The 18,216-nt window shown below is 41.0% G+C and overlaps 1 protein-coding gene across 2 annotated transcripts in view; it reads right to left on the bottom strand.

Annotated features, from left to right (window-relative positions):
* FRRS1L (ferric chelate reductase 1 like) overlaps window positions 1-18,216 on the bottom strand; it is a 356,361-nt gene that overhangs the window by 112,218 nt on the left and 225,927 nt on the right. For both annotated transcript variants that reach the window (XM_072152963.1, XM_072152964.1), the window contains one exon: window positions 16,023-16,161. In XM_072152963.1, the coding sequence (XP_072009064.1) occupies window positions 16,023-16,161 (139 nt within the window). The remainder of the gene's footprint in view (window positions 1-16,022; window positions 16,162-18,216) is intronic.

The following is an 18,216-nucleotide window of genomic DNA, read 5'->3' as shown; positions in this document are numbered from 1 at the left end:
TCTCAGGACTCGCTAGAAACGAGGATGGCAACGTTAGTATTACCCAAGAAAGAACTCATGGGAAGGAATATCCAACCCCTCCTACCCTTAGTCAAATTCTGGAGGCGGTTTTGCAATGCATGGGGGATATTAAGGTTTTATCAGTGGAAATTACACATGTGAAGGAGGAACTGTCCCTCCTCCGAGCCAATATGTCCAGCTTGGGACAGCGCCTTGATACAGCGGAAGACCGCATCTCGGATGTTGAAGATAAATTATGTAAAATAGAGGCAAAATCTCTTAAAACAGAATTAAAGGAGAAAAAAAAAAAAGATAGTTGATTTAGAAAATAGATCCCGCCGTTCAAACATTCGTTGTGTGGGTTTTCCAGAAAAATCAGAAGTTGATGACACAATATCCTTCCTACAAGAATGGTTGAAAAAATAAAATGTTGAGGTTTGTGGGATTGTTTTTTTCCTGTTTTTTTTTTTTTTCTTCTCTCCCTCTTTGGGGTCTCTCTCTCCTCTGCTCAGCTCTCCTCAACACAACATTGTGAATGTAATGATTATCATCTTTCTGGTGTTATCGTTGTTCTATGAAAGTATTGTCTTGGAACATTAGGGGCTTAGGCTCCCAAAGTAAGCGGGTAGCGGTCTTTCACCTTATTAATAACCATCGCCCAGATATTATTGCTTTACAAGAAACACATCTTCTGCCTGACTCGATTCACAAGATCCAGAAAAAATGTTTTGATCGGTCGTACCATGCCTGCTTCTCCTCATATTCCCGGGGGGTCTCACTTCTCTTACATAAAGATTTAGAGTTTCAGGAAATTCAGGTCAGGGTGGACACGGAGGGACATTACATATTTTTGCACTGTACTATAGAGGGGAAAATTTGGATAATTGGTAATATTTATATCCCACCCCCATTTTCTGCCTCTATTCTGGTAGAATTTTATACTTTTTTCACAGGTGGGAGGGGCGAATATGCTGCTTATAGGTGATTTTAACACTATTTTGGATTTAAATTTGGATGTAGCCCATGTAGGCTTAGGTGAGCAGTCATACCATAACCCTCACGGTTTAAAAAATATAGTTGACACTTTTGGGTGGTACGAGATTTGGCGGGAAATAAATAAAGATAAAAGGATATTTTCTTATTACTCTAAAACCCACAATGTACTTTCTCGCTTAGATATGGCATTTACTAATATAAATACACATAAAATATGCACTAACTGTAAGTATGGAATTAGAGGTGTCTCTGATCACGCCCCCTTCTGGCCAAAATTTTGGCTGAGCGACTTAAGAAATGTATTAGGAGTGTGGTCCACGTGGATCAAAGGGGATTTATGCCCGGGTGCTCCACAATGGACAATCTCAGGAGGCTGTTTTTGAATCTTCAGTCGATACCATCTAACCCGGGGGAACGTACTGTCTTAATGTTAGATGCGTCAAAAGCTTTTGACACATTAGAATGGGACTATATATGGTCAACCCTGGAAGCCATGGGTTTCGGTGATAGATTTATAGCATTGGTAAAATTATTATATAACGATGCCTCAGCAAGGATCCTAGTTAATGGGGAGATATCAAAGGAGTTGAAATTGAGCAGAGGCTCTAGACAGGGCTGTCCTTTATAGCCACTATTGTTTGCTATTGCCTTAGAGCCTCTGGCTTGTAGGATTCGCCAGTCACGAGATATTTTAGGTTTTAGGTACGGTGAGATTCATGAAAAAATATCATTATACGCAGACGACATCTGGCTATTTTGCGGCTCACATGAAACCATCTCAAGAGTCTTTACAGTTTTCTCCGAGTTTGGGAAGCGATCTGGACTAATGATAAACTGACAGAAGTCTGCCTGCCTCCCAATAGACCCCCTAGGTGGTTTCATGCCTAGGGATATAGAGATTTTGGCACCGGATGGCTCTATATAGACTACCTAGTGATAAAAATCTCAGTGGATGTACTTAGATTTAATGAGCTTAATATCATACCGTTATTAGGACACATCAGAAAGAAAATTAAAATCTGGAAAATTGTTTGGTAGAATTGCCCTGATTAAAATGCAATTACTTCCAAAAATTCTATATACACTCTCTGCATCCCCTATCTGGATCCCTCAGAGGACTTTCAAGATAATTGAGAGTCTTTTTAGGGAATTAGTATGGAGGGGAAGACAACCTCGTATTAAGCTGGAGGTCCTGATGCTCCCAATGGGAAAGGGAGGTTATGGACTTCCAGATCTGAAAATTTATTTTTTATTATTTATTTTTGCACAACTAAAAATACTTTTGACATGGGACTTACCTTTGGCGGATTTACATTTCAGGTTATTACGGACCGATACATATCATTCCATGTTATTGCCAGCATATTATTTAAGAACACATGTAATCCAAACAAGGTAAAACTTCCACAGATGTGATTATTATCACGTTCGTTGATTAGTAATGCAGTAGTCCCTAAATTGTGCTCTACATTATAAAAAGCTGCAATTAGTAACAAAATACATATCTGTCAATCTGTATTACTGCCGCTGTATACTGAGCACATACAATCTGAACAGAATGGAAATTCCACAGATGTAATTATTATCACGTTCGTTGGTTAGTAAAATACATTATAAGAAGCTGTGATTAACAACAGAAAACATATATATCAATCATTGTTACTACTGCTGTATTTTTTAAGAGCACATGCAGTCCAAAAAAGATAAATACACTTCCACAGCGGTAATTATTCTCACATTCGTTGGTTAGTAAGGAAATGGTTCCTAAGTAGCAGTAATTAGTAACAAAATACATAACTCTCAATCACTGTCGTTGCCGCTGTATAATTTCCGAACAAATTGGAAATTTCACACGTGTAGTTAACACATTCATTGATTAACAAAGCAGTAGTTCCTAGGTTGCGCTCTGCATTATAAGAAATTGTAATCAGTAACATAATACATATCTAACAGTCTCTGTTACTGCCGCTGTATTATTTAAGAACACATGCAGTCCAAATGAAATTTTCACAGATGAGATTATTATCACGCTCGTTGGTTAGTAAAGCAATAGTTGCTAGATTGCGCTCTACATTATAAAAAGCTGTAATTAGAAACAAAATAAACATCTCCCAATCGCTGTTACTGCCACTGTGTTATTTATGGGTCATGCCACACATGGCGTTTTGAACTCATTTTTGATCCGTTTTTAAGCAGTCCGTAAAAAAACGCATGCGTTTTTTAAAAAACGCATGCGTTTTTTGAAGACTCATCCGTTTTTTACAAGTTTTACCAATTACCGTTTTTGAAAATGGTCAAAAACGCATGCGTTTTCAAAAAACGCATGCGTTTAAAAAAACTGATGCATTTTTTAACAGACTGCTTAAAAATGGACCAAAAACGGGTTCAAAACGTCATGTGTGGCGTCACCCTAAGAGAACATGCAGTGCTTTGCGCTCTGCGTTGTAAGGAGCAAGAAAAAATAGTAATATGTCACTTTTCTGGAAATCACCAAATTGCTAATAAGACCTAGGATGTGATGAGATGAATTCCTCATGGTACTAAGGTACTTTACAAAAATCAAGGCTAAGATACCAAAATGACCAATTCCACATATCCATCAAAACATAAAAATAAGCATGTGTGACCATATTAAAACATAACTTTTAATCAATCAGATAAAAAAGTAGTCGAGTCCTCATGACTCAAAGTCAAGTAGAATAAATGACGCCGCGCAAAACAATAAATTCACCAATAATACAAAAGGTAGGTATGTACCCACCTTATAATCACAGCAATAGTGGGTTAAAGGTATACAGCTATATAGTATAACAGGGCAGCTAATGTAAAAAAAAAATCAATATACTCATGCAATAAATCACAATGCACAAAGGTAGAAAAATGGAGCAATCTCAACCAGTCCTGTGATATGCCCGGTGTCTATCAGGTACCCATAGAGGGATGGTCCAGAAGTCTGTTGTCCGGTACCTAATTCATCCCTATTGCTGTACCCCAGAAAATTAGCTTCTGCCCTAACAAGGGCGGTCCCACACTTGCCCTGATCACTCTCCCTAAATAAAAGTAGGGTACCCAGATGTCAAGCTATAAACATAAAGAAAATCAATAGTTAGTCCATCCTTACATCTGCATTGTAAGGAGCTATAATTAGTAACAAGTTAGTAATTAGTTAGTATAACGGTAGTTCCCAAATTGCACTGTTAGTTCAGCAGTAAAAATTTATCCTCCCAGATCTATCATTAAAACAGGGCGTGTTAGATAATAAGCGCTTCTCACCACACCATGTACATATATGGCCGACAGGTTCTTATGTACACAGTACTCCCACGCCGGGACCAAAACTTCATCCAGAGACTGACCACCAATAGGCTTCACCCAAGCTCCAGACCCAGAAAACTCCGGCACCGGCATTCAGACCACCTTACACTTACTGCAAGGCTGCGGTAGGTGATTGGAGTAGGCCCAGGGCCTCCTGGATTGCCCCAGCAAACATGGGTCACATGCAGGGCTCACAGCCACAAATCCGCCACTTGGTCTCAGAAGGTTCCAGCGGCCCGGCTGGGCAGCAGCATCCAGTCTCAGCCGAGTGACATACTGCAAGCGAGGGAGGGAGACGAGATGAGCGACTCCAGCGGCACCTCCACTCCAGCTGCGCTCCCGACGTGTCACATGCTCCTCCCCCCGGTTAATAGCCTTAACTTGTAACAGTAAAATTTCCTTTGTGGTAACATCCTTTAACATTTAATAACATCCTTTACTTTTGTTAGGTTTGTCCCATCACTATATGTTAATAAACTTATAGTGGTGGGACTAACCTGACAAAAGTAAATAATTCCAATATATGCATTGATTATAGTTATGTCAAACACAACATGTTTGTCAAGAAGTTATATCTGGCACTGCATTTCCATTTTCATCACTTAATTCCGATTATTGTAATATTAACTTTTTTTCTAAAGGTACCGAAACATCTATAGCCTGTTGTTTTGATTTATGGGATATGATGCACTAATCAAATATTTATATTACAGGCGGTCCCCTACTTAAGAACACTCGACTTACAGACGACTCCTAGTTACAAATGGACCTCTGGTAATTGGTAATTTTGTGTACTTTGACCCTTGACTACAATAAACAGCTGTAACAGTTATCACAGGTGTCTGTAATTAAGCTTTATTGCTAATCTGGGTTCTAATGACAACCCAACATTTTTAAAATCCAATTGTCACAGAGACCAAAAAAATTTGTCTGGAGTTACAATGATAAAGTAAATGGTTCCGACTTACTTACAAATTTAACTTAAGAACAAACCTACAGACCCTATCTTGTACGTAACCCGGGAGGGCTCCCAGACAATTTAGTTCACACTAAACCTTCCTAAATCTTCCTCTCCTCTATGAATAGAAAGAACTATTTAACTCCTTAATGATGCAGCCAGTTTATAGCTTAAGGCTCAGTCCCATTTTTTGGATTCCGACTTGCGTCAGTTTATATAGTTATAACTTTTAAACACTGTTTTTTATCAAAGTGATTCTGAGATAGTTTTTTCCTCACGTTGTACTTCATTTTAGTGGTGAATTTTGGCTGATCAGTTTTGCGTTTATTTACAAAAAAAGAAAAAAATGATGAATTTTTTTAAAAATATGCCATTTTTTAAAATTCTAAATCATTGCGGTTTCAGACAGATAGATTCACCACCTAAATAAGTTGCTGAATAACATTTCCCATATGCCTTCTTTACATTTTCATATTTTTTTTAAATGTCTGAATAATTTATTTTGATGTCACGTGGCTTACAAATCTAATATCGGTTTTCCGTATTTTCAGAATTGACCATTTTGAATGAAATTTTACATATTTAACATCAAAACCCACATATATAACCAACCCATTTTCAAATCTGCACCCCTCAAACTATCAGAAACAGCTTTTAGGAAGATTGTTAACCCCTTGAGATCTTCATAGTAATTACATCAAAATGGAGATGAAATTTAGAATGGTCAAATTGTGTCGGTTATACGTTCATTTAGCCCTAAAATTTACACATTTCCAAAAGATAAAAAGAGAAAACCCATCATACAATTTGTTATACAATTTCTCCCGAGTACAGTGACCCACAACATGTGGCCGTTACTTGTTTTATGGGCACATGGGGAGACGCAGAAGGGACAGAGCGCCCTGTAGCTGCCAGGATTTTAGTTTCCTCATTGGCCCCTTTTGTAGGCTATAAAATTTTCGCTTTTTTGTTATTGGGGCCATGTGGCGGCATTTTTTTTTTGCGGGATGAGATGCTTTTTCCAGTGTTACCAATTTGGGGTTGGTATCCCCTATTGTTGAAAATTTAGGAATATTTTTTTGAGGGCAGGAGTAGAAAAACATCAATTCTGTACTGGATTTTTTCCTTTTTTTATGTTCACCGTATAGCTGAATTTTTTGATAGATTTTTCCCCACATTAGGTTTTATTTGGCAAATTTAGTAAAACATAAGAAAAAATATTCATGTATGGTATCCCCGTAATTGTACTGACCCATAGAATAAAGATAACATAATCATGATGGCTTGTTTTTTGTGGGACATGTTGTACTTTGCAACAGTATCATTCTGGACTATATATGTTTTTTGATCACTTTTTATTACATTTTTTGTGGGATTCTATAGGTAAAAATCATAATTTTTGGTGGGTTTTTAGCAGTTTTTTTTAACAGAATTCATTGTGCGGGTTCAATAACTATTTACTTCTATTCTACGGGTTGTTATTGACGCGGTGATACTATATATGTGGGGTTTGTGTTATGATTTAGACTTTTTTTAGCGTTATATGTCTCTTTAGGTTGTTTAGATTGTGAGCCCCATAGAGACAGGGACCAATTTGTAATGCTTTGTGCAGCGCTGTGTAATCTGTGTGCGCTATATAAATAAAGAATTATTATTATTATTTATATGTTATGGGGATTATGGTCATTTTTATTGATTTATTACTTTATTTTTTATTGAATAACCTTTTTTTCTTTACTTTTTTACTATTTCCACCATGGGACATGAACAAGCAATCATATGATTGCTTGTTCATGATAATATTTAGCAAAACTGATATATTGCAGGGTATTAGCACATGCATAAGCTGACACTGTGCCTTTAAGATGACGTCACAGACGCCATCTTTCAGGCAGTGCCTACAGGCAGCTCTGGGGTCCTGATCGGACCCCCATGGTTGCCATAGCAACGATCGGTGCCAGCCCCCCGAAAACGGTGCGAAGGGGGGGGAGCGATCGTCGTGGAAAGATCCCCCTAAGGCATGTTAAATGCCAGGGTCACGCTGACCATGGAATTTAACGGGTAACACACCCGCGATCGGAGCCCACACCAACCGCGGGTGTTACACTAGAGTGTTGGCTATTAGTTATAGCCGGCACCTCATATGTCCCGATTCCGATTCGGCTCAGATCTTGAGCTGAACCGGCATCAGTGCTCCGTCCGATATATATCGGAGGCTGAGCGCCAAGAGGTTAATGCAGACATGGGGCAGATTTACTTACCCGGTCCATTCGCGATCCAGCGGCACGTTCTCTGCGGTCGATTCGGGTCCGGCCGGAATTCACTAAGGTAGTTCCTCCGACGTCCACCAGGTGGCGCTGCTGCGCTGAAGTTCCCCGAGGCCCACCGAAATGCACTCAAGTTCACTGGCCTATTCCTAGTGAAGGTAAGTGCAAGTTCCGCGACACTTTTTTTAAAAAATGCAGCGTTTTTCCCGAATCTGTCAGGTTTTCGTTCGGCCACGCCCCCTGATTTCCGTCGCGTGCATGCCAGCGCCAAAATCCGATCGGGTGCGCCAAAATCCCGGGGCAATTCAGGGGAAATCTACGCAAACGCAAATATTCCGGTAACACGTCGGGAAAACGCGAATCGCGCCCTTAGTAAATGACCCCCATAGTGTCAACTTATGTCTCTGTTCCCTAAAAGTCTTATCAAATGTTTTGGAAATGGCTCCATGGGACTGTGAAAAACACACTTCACAGCTACCATCATAATTAGTAGATCTCAATGACTTGCCTTTAAATTGATGATCAGGGTCTTCCAATATTTTCTGTTGTCTGAAACTCTAGAAGTTTAACCAGGACTGCTCCACGTAAATATACGGCAGCATTTACTGTGAAAGGACGCCCTGGCTCCTAGAAAAACAAATCTGGTGTCAAATTAAACAGGAGAATCCCTCCTTTATTTATTATATGCAGGGCCAGTTCTAGACAAAGTGGGGCTTTGGGCAAAACTAAAAGTGGGGCCCCAAAATAAAACTATTTTATGACGAGTCAAAGTCAGTAAGAGGCCCTCTTTAGTATGGTAAATCAAACTGTAATATGGGAGAATTCTATAGGACAGCGATGACGAACCTATGGCACGCGTGCCAGAGAGGGCACGCAGAGCCCTCACTGCTGGCACGCGCCCCATCCTCCTAACCACTGCCAGGTGCGGACAACCACTGTCCACACCTGGTTGTCATGGCTGCTAGCAGTATGCTGACACTTCCTGCTCTGTCACTCCGATCACTGCAGCGCACAGGACGGTAAGCGTCCCAGCGCTGGCAGCGAAATGATGTCATTACGCTGCCAGCGCTGGGCACCTTATTCCGTGTGCGCTGCAGTGATCAGCCGGAGGAACGCAGAGTCTGAGTTTTTTTTTTTTTTAACTCAGCGCATCCACGGGGCATAGTAGATCAGCAGGAGGCTGATTTCCTGCCCGCTCCCGCCCCTCCCCTCCCCTAAGCAACCGGCCCGAAACTCACTGCGTCGCTACCACAAGCCCCCGCACCTGTACCCCAGCCCGCTATCGCAACCCTAACCCCCCCGCCCAAACTCCGCCCACTACTGCAATTTGCCTGCTCGAACTCCGGCCGCTCTCACTACCCCCCCCCCAACTCCGGTCACTGCCCCGCATCACCCCCTCCCCTGGAACTCATGTCTCATAACCCCATTGCCCCGAACTCCAGATGCTGCATTACCCCCCCCCCCCCAGCCCTAACTCTGGCCGCCCACCCTCTGCCCATCTACCCTACTGACCTCCCCGGAACAACAGACACCTGAACTTCTGCCCGCCAGCATGGCCGCCACCTTGGACAACCAAAGAGTAAGTAACATATGTATTTCTATGTATGTATTTATGTATATGCATATTATATTATAAATTTATATGTGCATTTATATATTTATACCTGTGTGAGGGCTTATTTTTTTGCGTAACATATTTTACATTTATTATTCCATGTCGTGTACTGGGAAGCTGGATTTTAATACTTTCGCTGTGTGGTCCAAATCATTTGTCTCCTTTATTTTTTGGTTCGGTAACCTCACAGTGATACCAGATTTGTAGGTTTTATTGTGTTTTAATACTTTTTCAATAATTAAAACAGTGTACGAAAAAGAAAATAGTTTTGCCATCTTGTGACGCTAATAACTTTAGTGCACGGAGCTGTGATGTAAAATGGTGTAAAAGTGGCGTTTCAGTGTGTATAGGACTGCTGGAATCCGAGCTCAGACAGTCCTGTGTAAATTGATTGTAAACTAAATCGTCAGTTTTATGGTTAAATTGCCGTACTGGCACTTTGCGATAAGTAATTAGGTTTTGGGTTGCAGTTTGGGCACTCGGTCTCTAAAAGGTTCGCCATCACTGTTCTATAATCTTTCTTCTGCTAACCGTCTGGAGGGGGGCAAATTTCAAACGACTATATCTCCTCAACTCTTGCACCTAGAAACAAAATGCTGCTGGATTGTGTATGGATGCCTACCAGAACCGGAGATGTCCACAATTGTCAATAAAAAGCTGAACATAAAAATCGACTTTTTAAGTACAAAATTAAGAGAGGATATCTTCGGCTCTGTGATTTATCCATACACAATCCATATAATCAGAGGAGAAGAGAATCTCTTCTTTCAAATGAATCTAAAATTGTGTTTCTAGGTGCCATGGATCCGGAGATATTAACGATGGTATTTTAACAGTTAATATGTCTGTTTTCCTGGTAGATAGAAACAGAAAGAAATATAGAAGAGGAGACTCTTCTTTCATAGGAAAAAAGAAGTGAGGTTCTATGTGTCACAGAGCCAAAGATATAGCCCTCTGAAGTGTACCCTCCTCCAGATTCTTAGCTGGCAGCTACAGGGAGATTTCTGAGAATGCTGGACACAGGAGCTGCTACACCTCACAGATAATGGAAATATTCACTTTATATGTTGCTACATTTTGAAAAGGAATAATATCAACTAATATTAATGTTTTCAACCCTCTCTTATCCAGAACTATCTAAGAACACACTTGCCTCTTATTGCCTTTTATTTGGTGATGGGGTTTTTTTGCGAAAATTAACTGATACCATGAACATTCAATCCTCTTCGCCTAATGTTGCTATTATATTAACAACGCAACCCAGAACATGTCCATAAAGCTATATGTTACACCAAAAACACACACATGTTCTGGAATAAAGTTTTTATTTCACACCATCCTCCATTATTTAGACCTATGTTATGAAGTTCTCACTCAAATTCTTATGAAGCATAAAGGGTTCTGTTATTGTACAGCTAATACAATGGCACACATCTAAAAGTGACTTATTATCTAATTAGCTTAATTTATTGATATATAGTTATTTATTTGGGTTATCATTGTGTAAGGGAGCAAACAATGATAGATCTGTATGAAGCTCAGTGCAATTTTCTGCAAAAAAGTGTTTGGTGTCCCCTGTGGATTTAAGAATCCTTTTGCTGCATATTTTGATGAATATACACATGTGGGGTATGTATGATCTCCTCACATCTTGCTGTTTTAGGAAAGTATGTTTTCTTTATATAAGAATTTTAGATTTGTACATATTATAGAGGAAATTTTGAATTTTCATGCAATTTTTGCATTTTATTTCCCTTTTCTGCAAAGTTGCATGAATGTGGTAGTGTGTATGAATTTAAAAGTTATTCTTGTTGACTGGAAAAATTTGATTGACAGAATAGGAGCTTTTTATTTTGTGCGTTATATATTTTTTAACACATATGTGGAAAGCAACCAAATATATCATGGTTTTTGTTTTAGCATTTTTGGGAGTGTAAACGCTTGATGTTGTGTATTGTGGTATACATAAATATGCTCACTTTGTGTTATTATTTTTAAATCCCTATTTGTGCGTAAACCTCCACTTCGATGTGAGTTTTACGTAAAAACGTATGTTATCAAGGCATTTTCAGTGCACTTTTTGTTTAATAATTTGTGTTTGTCACAAAGTTACATGAGGGTGGTCAAATGTTTATTGCCAAATGCATTGCCTGGTGGTCTGCTTTCAAAATGATATAGGTTTTACGAGTACCTTTACTTTTTAATCTGTTTTATTTATATATTTTGCAGGTTGTGACTGTCTTTAAATATCTAGATCAAAAGCAGATATTAAGTTATTTCAATTTTAGTGATATTATGTTGATTTATTTATGTGAACATATCAATATGAGGCATTTGTGAACTCTACACATGTCCATTTATTACATTAAGGATATGTTTAGTTTGGAGCAAATTTTTGGCTATCAAAGTAAAATTTTAAGTATTTTTTATAAAATGTTTCAGTTTGAATCAAAATTGCATGAATGCGCCTATGTCTATAAACTTTTTTGCTGTAATTTCGATTTTATTTGTAAACGTCAAAACTAAAAATTGCTCTGGCCAATAACGCGACAAAATATACAGAAATGCCACGCAGTGAAAGGGTTAATACCCCCTGCTTGAATTCCCTGAAGATGCTTATCATCTATCTCATGTCTATGCATCTATCATCTATTTGTCTAGTTATCCATCTCCTATAATCTGACCATTTATATATCTTGCTTTTTCTCTATTTTTCAATCAATCTTCTATTTCTCTTCTACTATATTTATCTCTCATATCTATCTCCTGTATATATCATCTACTTTATAGTTCTGCATCTAGTAATCTCTATCATCTTTCACATTTATCTTCTATCATAATAATTATAATTAATAATTCCTTTATTTATATAGAGAACACAGATTATGCAGCGATGCAGCAGAGTTTGCCAAATCAGTCCCTTTCCCCATGGGGCTCACAATCTAATCATCCTACTAGTATGTTTTAGAGTGTTGGAGGAAACTGGAGGAAACCCACACAAACACAGAGAGAACATACAAACTCTATGTTGACCAGCGCTGCAAGGCTGTAGTGCTTACCATTGAGCCACCGCGCTACCCATCAATCTCCCTATCATCTATCTATCTCCTATAGCAGTGATGGCGAACCTTTTAGGGACCAAGTGCCCAAACTCCAAACCAAAGTCTATGTAATCATTGCAAAGTGCCAACACGTCTATTTAGCCTAAAATCACACCATACCACTCATATAATGTAAAAGAACATTTTGTTATCTGCCTTTTCTTTAAGCTTATGTAAGTATAAGCGGCCCGTTTGCAGCCACACCTTCCTGTTCAACTCAGTAGGGTCTGATATATATTATTGCTCTAAATCATGGCACAAAACTGCCAATTCTGATTCCTGGCCCTTTGTTTCTTTTTTAATGTGGGAAATGGCCAACTGCATGCAATTGTGTAGATACGCTTTCATAGCGTCCCATTGAATTCTTAAGTGCTGATCAGGATGGTGGGTCTTGAAGAAGGTGGACAACTTAGTAAATCGGGCACTTAGTAAATAACAATCTCAGAATCGTTTTGATAAGTAACAGTGTTCAAAAGTTATAACCATATAAGCGACGCATGTCAAAATACAAAAAATGGGTCTGAGCGTTAAGCTATAAACTGTCTGCTTCTTTAAGGGGATAATCACATCATCTCAAAAAAATACATATGTCAGGAGGCCCCTTAAATGTTTGAGGACTTGAGGCCCCCTACAGTCTCAGTTCTTATCGATGTTGTGGGGGTGGGTTTCTGCGTAGCTCCAGCCACTCGTTGGCTTCTGCCAGGGAGGTGAAGAATATGTTTTTTTTCTCCATCCATCACTCGTAGACGGGTCCAGTAGGCCATGGAATAAGGAACGTTCTTATCTCGAAGTCTGCGCTTTACGTCGATGAAGGTTGCCCTATGTTTCTGGAGGTCCAACGACAAATCTGGGAATATTGATATTTTCGCGTTGTCTACAGTATGCGTATGTCTGGATGTTTGCGGGCCTGGTGTAAAATCATGTGTCGGTTTTTTACAATTCAGCAGTCTTGCTAATGACGGTCATGGAGTCGCGCCCTGTGGCGGTGCACGAGCTGGCACCCTATGTGCTCTCTCAACTGCAAAGGCCGCCGAGAATTGTGCAGATGGGAATAGCTCCTGGGTCCATTTTTCTAGGAATTCCTCATGATAGTGTCCCTCTGTCCTTTCCGGCACTCCAATAATTCTCTAATTTACAAATCGTCCGCCTTTTGCTCCATTGAGACTGGCATTTTTTAGAGTAGTGAGGGTTCTTGGTACATTGGCGGTACGGTCTTCTACTTTTGATATTCTCTCCTCTGTGGTTTGCACACGATCTTTTGGATTCTGCAAATTGTGGCAAAGCAGGCTGACATCCACTCTCATCTCGTCTAGTTTGCCTGTAAAGGAGCTTTTACAAGCATCTATCGCTGCCAATACCTGCAGAGTAACCTGTTTAAGTGTAAGTTCCTTTCTTTCGTCTTCTCACTCTGTATGCAAAGCTGCTGTGGCTGCACTAGGCTCGGCTCTGGTTTGCACAGTGTGCGTTGTGGCTGCTACTACTGCAGGTAATATGCAGGAGTGCAGACTCTTCTTGGCCCCCTGGTGTAGCTGGAAGCCTCTCAAATCAGCAGCCCCTGCCCGATGTGTTCCATGAGGCTGCTGAAGGTTTTGGGGCCGTTCTGCACCCTGTCTGCCTGTCACTGTCTATAGCCGGCAGCCTTTTGCCTGCCAAGATGGCGCTTCTCCACCTTCCAAAATGGTGCATCTCCATCGGGGGTGGAGATAACATATAAAGAGACATATAACGCAAAAGACTGTCTAGATCATAACACAAACCCCACATATATAGTATCACCACGTCCGTATCAATCTGTAAAATAAAAGTAAATAAACAATTGCTGAACGCACGATGAACACCGTTAAAAAAACTTTTAAAAACCCACCAAAATTTTTTACCTATTGAATCCCACAAAAAAATGCAATAAAAAGTGAACAAAAAAACACATGTACTCCAGAATAACACTGTTGCAAAGTACAACATATCCCATAGCCAAAAAAGTAAAAATGTTATGCCACTTGGAATACGCCACTGCCACTGGCGTGCCTCTGTTTTATATGATGGCACATTTCCTGAGAGCTGCCGCCTTGCCCTGCCACTCGGAGCAGCCGTGTCACCAGGAGTTCTCTTTCTTGCGCCAGGCGGCTGACCTGGAAAGATTGAATTGCGCCACTCAGCCACATCGTAGCCGTCTCCTTCCGGCGCTTTATGTGTATGCCTTCTTTAAAGGGTGCTAAGGGCTCCCTCCAGCCGCTCAGGAGCAGCTATGTTGCTGGTTCCGGTCCAAGTAGGTCAGGATTTCTCCTACGGAGTATGTGGGTCTTTGGAGAGCTCCACGAGATGCGTTCGACCATCTTGGTCGCTAGCCCCGCCCCCTCCAGGCATGGTGTTCTTTGGATGCGAAAAGTTGTGTTTCTACTAAACAGATTTCATCTCACCATAATGACATTCTCCCAATAATGTTCTAGAACATCCAAATGCTCTCTAGCAAACCTCAGAGGGGCAATGACATATCTGGTACTGCAGGATCTGCATCCCTCTGCCCCTTGTGTGGAGGCTCTGATCAAGGGAGAATATAAGTGGTCTTGTATGTCTTCAATTTCCTAATTGCTCCCACAGTTGATTTCTTCAAGCTACTTGCCTATTAAAGATTCAGTATTACCAGCCTAGTACAGTTCTACAATCTTGTTTCTGGTGTCTTTTGGTCTTCACCATAGTGTGACTGTTTGTGGTTGCTACCACAGGTAATAAGTGGAGAATAGAGGTGCCTCTTAATTAAGAAGTTACTTGCTTGTTTGTAGGTGACCCAATACTCCACATTTTGTCTCTCATAGTTGAGGTCGACCTATGATGTCATTTAAAGGCCTTTCTAATCTTTTTAAGTGGGAGGTTGCACAGAATAATAATAATAACAATTCTTTATTTATATAGCGCCTACAGATTACGCAGTGCTGCACAAAGCATACCAAATTGGACCCTGTCCCCATGGGGTTCACAGTCTAAACAACCTACCAGTATGTTTTGGAGTGTGGGAGGAAACCGCAGGACCCGGAGTAAACCCACGCAAACACAAAGAGAACATACAAACTCTTTGCAGATGTTAACCTGGGTAGGACTTGAACCCAGGACCCCAACGCTGCAAGGCAGAAGTGCTACCCACCGTGCTGCCCTACTAAATACTTTTTTTACCCACTGTAGGCAGCCAGCACACTGCTCCCTCCAGTATATAGGTAGTAAGCACACTGCCCCCTAGTATATAGGAAGCCAGCTCACTGCTTACACCCCTAGTATAAAGGGAGCCATGCACAGTACTTCCCCTCCCTCTCATTTTATAGGTAGCAAGCACATTGCCCCCCACACACAGGCATTATGGGTACCCAGCACACTGCCCCAAGTGTATAGGTAGCCATCACACTGCTTCCATCCACCCAAGTATATAGGTAGTCATCACACTTCGCACCCCCATTATATAGGTAGCCAGCACACTGCTTCCACCCCCTTCATTTTATAGGTAGCGAGTACAGGGTTTTCATCAGCCCCAGTATATAGGGAGCCAGCAGACTGCTTGCCCCCAGTATATAGGTAGCCAGCACACTGCTCCCCCCAGTATATATGTATGTTGGAATAACAGCCAAGCAAAAAAAAAAGAAAAGTACCTAAAATGAAAGGCGTTATCTGACCATTTGCTTTTAGTAACACCAATGTTTGTTATTTTAGTACAATAATGCTCTAATTTTCTCAATCCGAGGAAGCCCCTCTTGTACTTAGGAATGATATTTTGCCATATTTACCATCTTTTTATCAGAAGAAAATCCTACAGCTACCCATCCATCGGTGTCAGCGCTTAGTTCGAACTCCACATCTGCCCCAATTCGACGATAGCTTAGAAAGTAATCACATGTTTCTGCATTACACCCAGGTTTACCATACCTAAAAATAAAATGATCAATTTTAGTTTTTGATCAGTGACATAAAACAGTAGATAAAAGGCTTAGATGTTCTCTTTAAATTAAAGGGAACCTGTCATCAGGGACCTCATTTTTACTAAAGACAGGTTGCAGAAGCCCTTCTCACCAGCAGTGCAAATATGCCTTTCTGCCTTTTCTAAGCGTTTGCATTACAATATAATTGTGTGTTATAACTTACCTTGCTCCCTGACAAAATCCTGGGGTAGTCACAGGGGCTGGACTTTGGTTGGGATGCATTTGGATGCATTTCAAAAACTTGTCTGTTACTCACTCCTTAGAGCTTGGCCCCCACCTTTGTGCTCCTGTATAGCTCCACCTACTTCTCCTTCTCAGAGGTTACAGCCTGGTCAACCTGAAATTAGTGGGGGAGGGACAAGCTGTACAGGAGCACAAACATGGACACAGCCTGCAGCTCAAACAGGTCACATGTTGTTTTTTAAAATGCATGCAAACCAAAGTCCAGCCCCTGTGACTACCCCAGGATTTTGTCAGGATGCAAGAGTAAGTTATAATACACAATTACACTCACCGGCCACTTTATTAGGTACACCTGTCCAACTGCTCGTTAACACTTAATTTCTAATCAGCCAATCACATGGCGTGCATTTAGGCATGTAGACATGGTCAAGACAATCTCCTGCAGTTCAAACCGAGCATCAGTATGGGGAAGAAAGGTGATTTGAGTGCCTTTGAACGTGGCATGGTTGTTGGTGCCAGAAGGGCTGGTCTGAGTATTTCAGAAACTGCTGATCTACTGGGATTTTCACGCACAACCATCTCTAGGGTTTACAGAAAATGGTCCAAAAAAGAAAAAAACATCCAGTGAGCGGCAGTTCTGTGGGCAGAAATGCCTTGTTGATGCCAGAGGTCAGAGGAGAATGGGCAGACTGGTTCAAGCTGATAGAAAGGCAACAGTGACTCAAATCGACACCCGTTACAACCAAGGTAGGCAGAAGAGCATCTCTGAATGCACAGTACGTCGAACTTTGAGGCAGATGGGCTACAGCAGCAGAAGACCACACTGGTTGCCATTCCTTTCAGCTAAGAACAGGAAACTGAGGCTACAATTTGCACAAGCTCATCGAAATTGGACAGTAGAAGATTGGAAAAACGTTGCCTGGTCTGATGAGTCTCGATTTCTGCTGCGACATTCGGATGGTAGGGTCAGAATTTGGCGTCAACAACATGAAAGCATGGATCCATCCTGCCTTGTATCAACGGTTCAGGCTGGTGGTGGTGGTGTCATGGTGTGGGGAATATTTTCTTGGCACTCTTTGGGCCCCTTAGTACCAATTGAGCATCGTTGCAACGCCACAGCCTATTTGAGTATTGTTGCTGACCATGTCCATCCCTTTATGACCACAATGTACCCAACATCTGATGGCTACTTTCAGCAGGATAATGCGCCATGTCATAAAGCTGGAATCATCTCAGACTGGTTTCTTGAACATGACAATGAGTTCACTGTACTCAAATGGCCTCCACAGTCACCAGATCTCAATCCAATAGAGCATCTTTGGGATGTGGTGGAACGGGAGATTCGCATCATGGATGTGCAGCCAACAAATCTGCGGCAACTGTGTGATGCCATCGTGTCAATATGGACCAAAATCTCTGAGGAATGCTTCCAGCACCTTGTTGAATCTATGCCACGAAGAATTGAGGCAGTTCTGAAGGCAAAAGGGGGTTCAACCCGTTACTAGCATGGTGTACCTAATAAAGTGGCCGGTGAGTGTATATTGTAATGCAAATGCATAGAAAAGCCAGAGAGGCATTTTTGCACTGCAGGTGAGAAGGGCTTCTACAATCTGTCTTTAGTGAAAATGAGGTCCCTGGTGACAGGTTCCCTTTAAATCCACATTTAGATGAGGCAGATGTGTAGCAAATCCACAACAAATTACAGTACGACACCTGTCCATAATATTGAATCACTGTACATCCTCAATTGTGTCACAATTAAACTGGATTGATAATCCACACAACTGCGCCAGCTTCAAAGTGGCTTCTCTTCTCAATT

This window comes from Engystomops pustulosus, chromosome 5, assembly GCF_040894005.1.
Source record: "Engystomops pustulosus chromosome 5, aEngPut4.maternal, whole genome shotgun sequence".
Taxonomy (NCBI): Eukaryota; Metazoa; Chordata; class Amphibia; order Anura; family Leptodactylidae; genus Engystomops; species Engystomops pustulosus.
This window is presented reverse-complemented; position numbering and strand designations above follow the sequence as displayed.